Genomic DNA, 7,029 nt, shown 5'->3' on the forward strand with positions numbered 1-7,029 from the left:
TTTCCATAACCTTCAATCTTAGCCGTTGCAGAATTTCCCACAAATATGGTCTCGTCGGGCCCGGCGGGAGCATATGAAGCAAAGGCTTCTCTAACAAAGACAAATGTGGCTAGTGGCGCTAGAGTCAATCCACCACTCTTTTGGATTTCCCACTAGGTTGCACTCAGACAAAATAGCGAACAAGTCATCAACTTCCTCGTTTGTTTCAATCATATTAGCCTGACCCTTTTTCTTTTCCTTTTTTGGAGCACGGCAATCTGCAGCTTTGTTCCTAATTTTCCCACAATTGTGGCAGTTACCCTTGAACTTCTTCTTGTTGGGATAGTTCCTTGGTCCCGATGCCTTTTTCCTCTTTTTCAGATTCGTTGGAGCAGTTTCAACAATATGTGCTGCCCCTATGGTCTCCCATTAGGCTTCTTCTCTGCTGCCTTGTTATCTTCCTCGATTCTCAACCGGACGATGAGATCTTCCAGTGTCATCTCCTTTCGTTTATGTTTCAAGTAATTTTTGAAGTCCATCCATGAAGGAGGCAACTTTTCTATCACTGCCGCAACTTGAAACGCTCCACTAACCAAACCTACAACAAACAATATGTAAGTAATGGCACACTTAATACTTTCGACAGAAGTATTAATTAGATTTATACCTTCAGCAAGGAGATCGTGGATGATAACTTGCAAGTCTTGAACTTGAGTAACAACAGACTTGCCATCTATTATTTGTAGTCTAGGAACTTGGCAGCGTTAAACTTCTTCAATCCAAAGATCCTTAGTTTTATATTTCTTTTCCAGCGTATCCCATAGTTCTTTTGAAGTTCCCACATTACTATAGACATTGTAAAGATTATCCTCCAGTCCGCTTGCGAATATAATTCTTGCACAAAAAATATGAGTGCTTCCAAGCCTCGCATAACAAAACGTTTATTCTCGTGTGTTGCTTTTTCCGCATAATCCAAAATAATGACCTCCTTAATAAACTTTTGAAGGCTTAAAGTAGTTAAGTAGAAGAACATCTTTAGTTGCCATCGTTTGAAATCAATCCAACATTGAATTTTTGGGCTTCTTCCATGGTCGGCCGGAGGAGCACGGCCAGGACGCAAAGATTGCTCATAAAGCCAACCGCGAGGGTTGGTGTGGCAGTAGCAGTAGCAGTAGCATTCAGATTTGGAGTTAAGTCTCCCATTTCCGTCGCAAATGAAACAACACAAAAATTTAATAAACGGTGAAGTATTTAAATCTTCGAACCGAATCAGTTGTGGCAGAACCATATTTAATACACAACGGTGAAGATTTTATTTCTTCAAACCGAATAAAGTTTACACAAACATAATTAAAAATACTTCAAACCGAATGCGGGAAATTGTATATTGTATACTCGTTGAAGTTTTTATATCTTCAAATCAAGTAATCAAATGAGTAGAAAGTTATTAAAACTTTAATCTCAACCGGAGTAGAACATCAAAAGATTTTAGTCTCCAAAAAACATACAAGTTCCTCTTTATTTCTAGCCAGCACTTTTAGTTCTTAAAAAACACTTTTTTTTCCTTTATTTTAACCTTCTGTAATCGTTGAACAGAAAAAGATGAACACATAAATAATTAAATTCCTTAAGCTTGTTGGCAAACTGTGTTCAGAAAGTTAGAAACAGAAAGCAGAAACTGAAAACCAGAAAATAGAAACTGTGTAAACTCGAAAAAATGCAGAAACAAAGAAATATCCGAGACCACAGAATTCACTGTGTGTCCTTAAGGAATTTAATCCCCTCACTGTACCCGAGTTTATGGATTACTTCCTCCCAGGATAAAACGGATATACCTTTCACAGATGTAGCGGTACCTCAAACTTCTATGACTTCGTCGAACTCAAATAAGGCAGCAAATCACACACACAAACTCAATTTTTTTTAATTTCAGAAAAGAATGCAGAGTATCGAAAATTTCAGTAGTTAAAAATAAGGCATTGCCTCGCTTATATAGTCGAGAATGCAATTCGGTAACAAAGAAGCGTTGGTGATCGTTTGGAAAGGCCTTGCCTTTTCAGAAAAATAAGAATGTTGGGAGTTTACTTTATTCCGCGAAATTTAATTAATTATCAATTAATATTTTCGACGGAAATGAAAAAAATAATTTCAGAAAATAAAGATTGAATTTAAATAAATTTGGTCCAAAGAAATTATCAATCAAATCATTTGATCGAAGCCAAGCCGAGCAATGACGACGGCGCAAGGGGAGTCGCTCTTCTTAATATAAGAGCTAGAAGAAGTGCTTTCTAATATAAGCACATAACTTTTCCTTTCTACCACCAATGTGGTACAAAGCTCCTTTTCAAAGGAACTTTGCTTTAAATTTCATTTTTCTTCCATTGTCTTTTTCCCTCTATTTCTCATTCACACCAACTTAGCTAGCTTCAATCATTAACTAGCTTTAACAACTTCTGCCTTGCGATTTTTTTTTAATTTTTATTGAGCCGGAGTTTGAACCTAGAACCTCGAGATATTAGGCAAAGGGCAAAAATTAAAAACCAACAATTTGAGGGGCAAAAATTAACCAGCGCCTTTGAAGTGCAATCATGCAAATGACCCAACAAAAATAAAGCAAACAAATGCAACAGTTGAAACTTAGCAAAAAAAAACGTAAAGAGCAGCAACCTTTTGTTCTCCTGGGCAAAATAGCGAGGCGTTGTCTTGCTGTGGGTCTCGCCCAGCGAGCCTGGAATTTTGTCGGATTAAAATTCTTCCAATACGTTTTGGACTCAGTTATTTTGTTTGGGTTTTTTCCTACACATATAAATAGTCCATAAGACATGATTTTTACCCAACTTTTGACAGGAGAGTTAGGAGTCGCCGTGAAAGCCGGAGATTATTGGGTTTCACCTTTGCTAGGAGCCTCCGTGAAGGCCGGAGATTATTAAGTTTCACCTTTTCTCCAACACTTACTAATAGTTTTTATCTTTTCTTTGGATGATTTGTTGCTTTTCCTTCATGTCTATGTGGAGCTAAACTTCTCGTTCTAGGGTTATGGTTCTTTCATTAATGTTGTTATTCGAATATTGATTTTAATTAACTAGTTTATCGCATTGGTTTATTTATTTAATCCTGCGCTTAATTATTTGATTGTCTGATCAACTATTGAATACTACCTTTGATTGTTAGATTGAATTCGAGAGAGGAATACTAAGATAACAATAGGGTTAAATAGAGTGGGATCTCAACCCTGGGCATTGGGGAGCGGATTTGCGACTAGGATAGAGATATACCTAGTTCGCCCTGCTTGATTAATATACAAGATATATAAATGCATTTGTGATAAGGTTCATGACCATAAAGATCTAGGCATGAAAATAATACAAATTGACGGCTAGAGGACTTGAGAGATTCATAGTCGTAATATCAACCCTGTCAATCAGTAAATTAGATAAATTAAGAAGTTGAATCAATTGCAGAATACAACATGATTGTTAGATAGCCCATCATCCTAGATCGATTTCAATAATATAAAAATCAGGTCTTTCTTGGTTGAAGTTCATTATTTATTTTATTTTATTTTTAGTTAGTTTATAATTACAACCTACGGATTTCATATCTTGTATCGATAATTTGGATCGTTTAATTTAATTGACGATTAATCAAAAGTCCCTGTGAGTTCGACATCCGATTTCTAAAAATCACTATATTACTTGTATGACCAGGTACGCTTGCGTGTGCGTTTGGGAGCAACAGTAACCCCACTCAACACTTGTTTGTTTTTATGGGGTTTTTTCTACACTCAATTTGATGCAAGTTTGAATCTTTTTGTGTATGATTATGGGGTTTTTATTAATCTTTATTTAAACTGGCAGCTTCACACACTTTTTAGGTCCGCAAATATAATGAACTAAGTAAATTTCATACACAACCTCATCGCCCCGTATAACGAAACCTGAACTATTTCATTATCCGCTATTGAAGGATCTTCTTTCAAAATTTAAAACAATGTAGTACAGCTATTAAGGTTTTTTTTTTTTGAAAGAGCGTGGATATGTGGTTTAAGTAGTTGTGGCATGACAAGTTAAACAAACAATCGGTACAATAACAACATATCTCAATTTAATTTAGTTGTGGCATGTCAGTTTCATTGATATTAATACAAAAATCGAGTCAGAACGATTTGTTAAGAGTACGAATGAAATGATGGAAAGGAAAAAAGGACAACATAACTATGAAATAACTAAGAATGTCAATTATAGGTACGATTGGTAGGAGAACCTGGTCAGAACCTAGTTTGAAATTATAAAACATGTACACATGAAATAACTGAGACATCATGTCGGCTATAGGTACGATTTGCAGGAGAATTTGATCAGAACCTAGTTTTAAACAAGGGAAAAGGGCCAAAATATCCTCCTCTTTGAAAAAAAGAAATTTAAAAATATATACAAACTTATTTTGGGTCAAAAATACCCTTCCCGTTCTTAAAGTTTTCAAATATACCCCTGCCTTGACGTAAGTTATCGGCCAAAATAACCCGAAATTATTTTTTAAACCCTGCTCCATCATTTAAACCCGACCCAACTAAATAATAACCAATAAAATCCCCTTATTCCCCCAATACATACGTATGAAGTTTGAGGGAATTGGAGAATAAGGGGATCTTATTGGTTATTATTTATTTGGTCCGTTTAAATGATAGAATGTTTAAAAAAATGATTTCGGTTATTTTGACGGATAATTTCCGTCAAGATATTTGAAACTTTAAGGATGGGAGGGTATTTTTGACCTAAAATAAGTTCGGAGGATATTTTTAGTCTTTTTTCCAAAGTAGAGGGGTATTTTTGACCCTTTTCCCTTTAAACAATGCAGGATTGTAACGCATGAATTAGGTGTTATGCTTGGTCAAACCTGCTTATAAAATTCATGAAATTCATGCATTAAGCTAATACTAGATATGTTTCATTTAGATTTTCGCACCCATTTTTAGTCACAAAAATATTTTTTTGCACCATTTAGATTCTGGATTCCCATTTAGTGTAGACATGTTCGTGTATGTGAGGGGTTTTTTTGCGCTAGCTTCAATTGCTAAATGAGAATTTCCACATCGGCAAATTAAGGATAAAATTTGAAGAAGAAAATCATCCAAATTTGAATGTAACTTGCCTGTAGAAGGTTCCCCTTGAAGGTATTAGAATAGATAATTTTAAAAATTATATATACTTGCAATAAGTGTAATAATACATGTCTGTCTCGTTGATATTTTAGAACACATATCAACTCATGAAGAAAAGCAACAAACTCTCAATCAAATTAAAACAGAAACATAATTTTGAATGAAAATGAGACGTGTACGTAATCTTGAACACTATATTACTCCCTTGGTTGAGCTGGAAACCTAAGTGCAGCATGTGCAGAAATGAGAGAAATTAATGTAAAGAGAGTAGCCACCAAAGACAGACCAGCAGAAATATAAATCTTGTTGAAGAAACTAGAAGGTTGTAGGTCATTAGTTCGACCCAACTCCAATGTAGAACCATAGCTTGCTGCTGCACCTGAGACTAATATATTTGATATTACCTGTTTCATATGTACCAAAAAAAAAAAAAAAAGAGTAAGTCATCTAGTCATGATACTTAGGCGTTGTTTAATTTGGTAAGGTGTATAAGAATAGTACTGACATAGGATATATTAGTAATGCCGGGATTAGTTATGTTGAGATTATTTCTTATTCACTGTTTGGTTTGGTGTACTAAGGGCAGTGCTGTCTTTAATCATGCTTATCCATGTATTAATAAGTCTTGTATTGTTAATACCATGATTTGCTATGTATAAGAGTAGTACTGAATAGAGTGTATTAGTTATACATTAGTTGACAAACACTAACAAACAAGGGATTAATAGTACCAAAGCTAATACATATATTATTTTCTCTAATACATCCTACCAAAGCACCCCTTGTTGTTCACCGTTTTGCCATCGTGTCCAAAATTGTAAAATAAAAGAGGATGGGTATTATCAATTATCGTTAAACTTTTCAATTAGGATATCGAAACAGGTAATTAAAAGCATTGTAGTAGTCGGTTTTCTTTTTTTAACTAGAGGTGCATAAGGCTTGTGTAATTTATTTCCCTTCCACATGATGAGTTGCAGGAAATTGAGAAGTTCGATGGTTGTGAAGTGTTGATAATCACAATTTTGAGGGGTATAAAGATAAATAAACAGTTCATATTGGCAAAAAACCACTTATTTGAACATTTTTTTGTATACGGAAAAAACCGGATGTATGCAAGACCGGTGAGACCGGGGACCGGGGATAAGAAGAGGCAGGGCATAGTGCACAGTATTTCATTCGGGACGTGGAATTGCACCGATTGCGGGCCGATACGAGAAAAGTGAAGCAAATGCAGTTCGGTATCTCGGACCAAACTCCGCATCACGCCTGTCCGGTTTCTCCATGACCGAGTTGATGGTGGCGTTAGTCGGTTTTCTCCACGTACCGAGTTGATCGTGGTCGTTAGTCCGGTTAATCGGTTACAAATTGCTACGCGTCAAGCAGATTCTGTCACATTATGCCGATGTGACGGTGTCGACCGTACGGCCCAACCTTATCCTTTTAAGGTTTTCTTTATTCTAAAAGGGCTTTATGTTATATGCAAGGCCCATAAGGCAAAACTATAAATAGGGGGCATCTCCCTACTTTTAAGGGTTGGCTTTTTGAGATGTATAACATTGTAATAGAAAATATATACATTGAAGCTTTCTCTCTCTCTCATTTTCTAGTCCGAACTAGTGGAGTTGGGTTTATTCATTCAATATATTCTTAGCTTAATCATCAATATTTACGTATTTATTCAAGTTATTAACACATATGCTCATATATACATACCATTGCACACGAATCCATATATACATTCCACATAAACCAAAAATAGATTAAAGTTTATCCACATATCCTATACCTCACTTACAAATTCAATTGATTACCTAAATTCGGGGTAAACAGTTTGGCGCCCACCGTGGGGCTAGGACAATAGTGGTCTTTTAATCTTGGCTTCTATCTCT

General features: G+C 35.6%; 1 protein-coding gene across 1 annotated transcript in view; it reads right to left on the minus strand.

Annotated features, from left to right (window-relative positions):
• Positions 1 to 395: 395 nt before the first annotated feature.
• LOC132061226 (CASP-like protein PIMP1) overlaps positions 396 to 7,029 on the minus strand; it is a 9,042-nt gene continuing 2,408 nt past the window's right edge. Inside the window, exons 3-5 of the mRNA XM_059454078.1 lie at positions 5,342 to 5,544; positions 1,556 to 1,623; positions 396 to 577 (exon numbers count right to left, since the gene is read on the minus strand). Coding sequence (XP_059310061.1) covers positions 396 to 577; positions 1,556 to 1,623; positions 5,342 to 5,544 — 453 coding nt within the window. The remainder of the gene's footprint in view (positions 578 to 1,555; positions 1,624 to 5,341; positions 5,545 to 7,029) is intronic.

Source organism: Lycium ferocissimum, chromosome 6, assembly GCF_029784015.1.
Source record: "Lycium ferocissimum isolate CSIRO_LF1 chromosome 6, AGI_CSIRO_Lferr_CH_V1, whole genome shotgun sequence".
NCBI lineage: Eukaryota > Viridiplantae > Streptophyta > Magnoliopsida > Solanales > Solanaceae > Lycium > Lycium ferocissimum.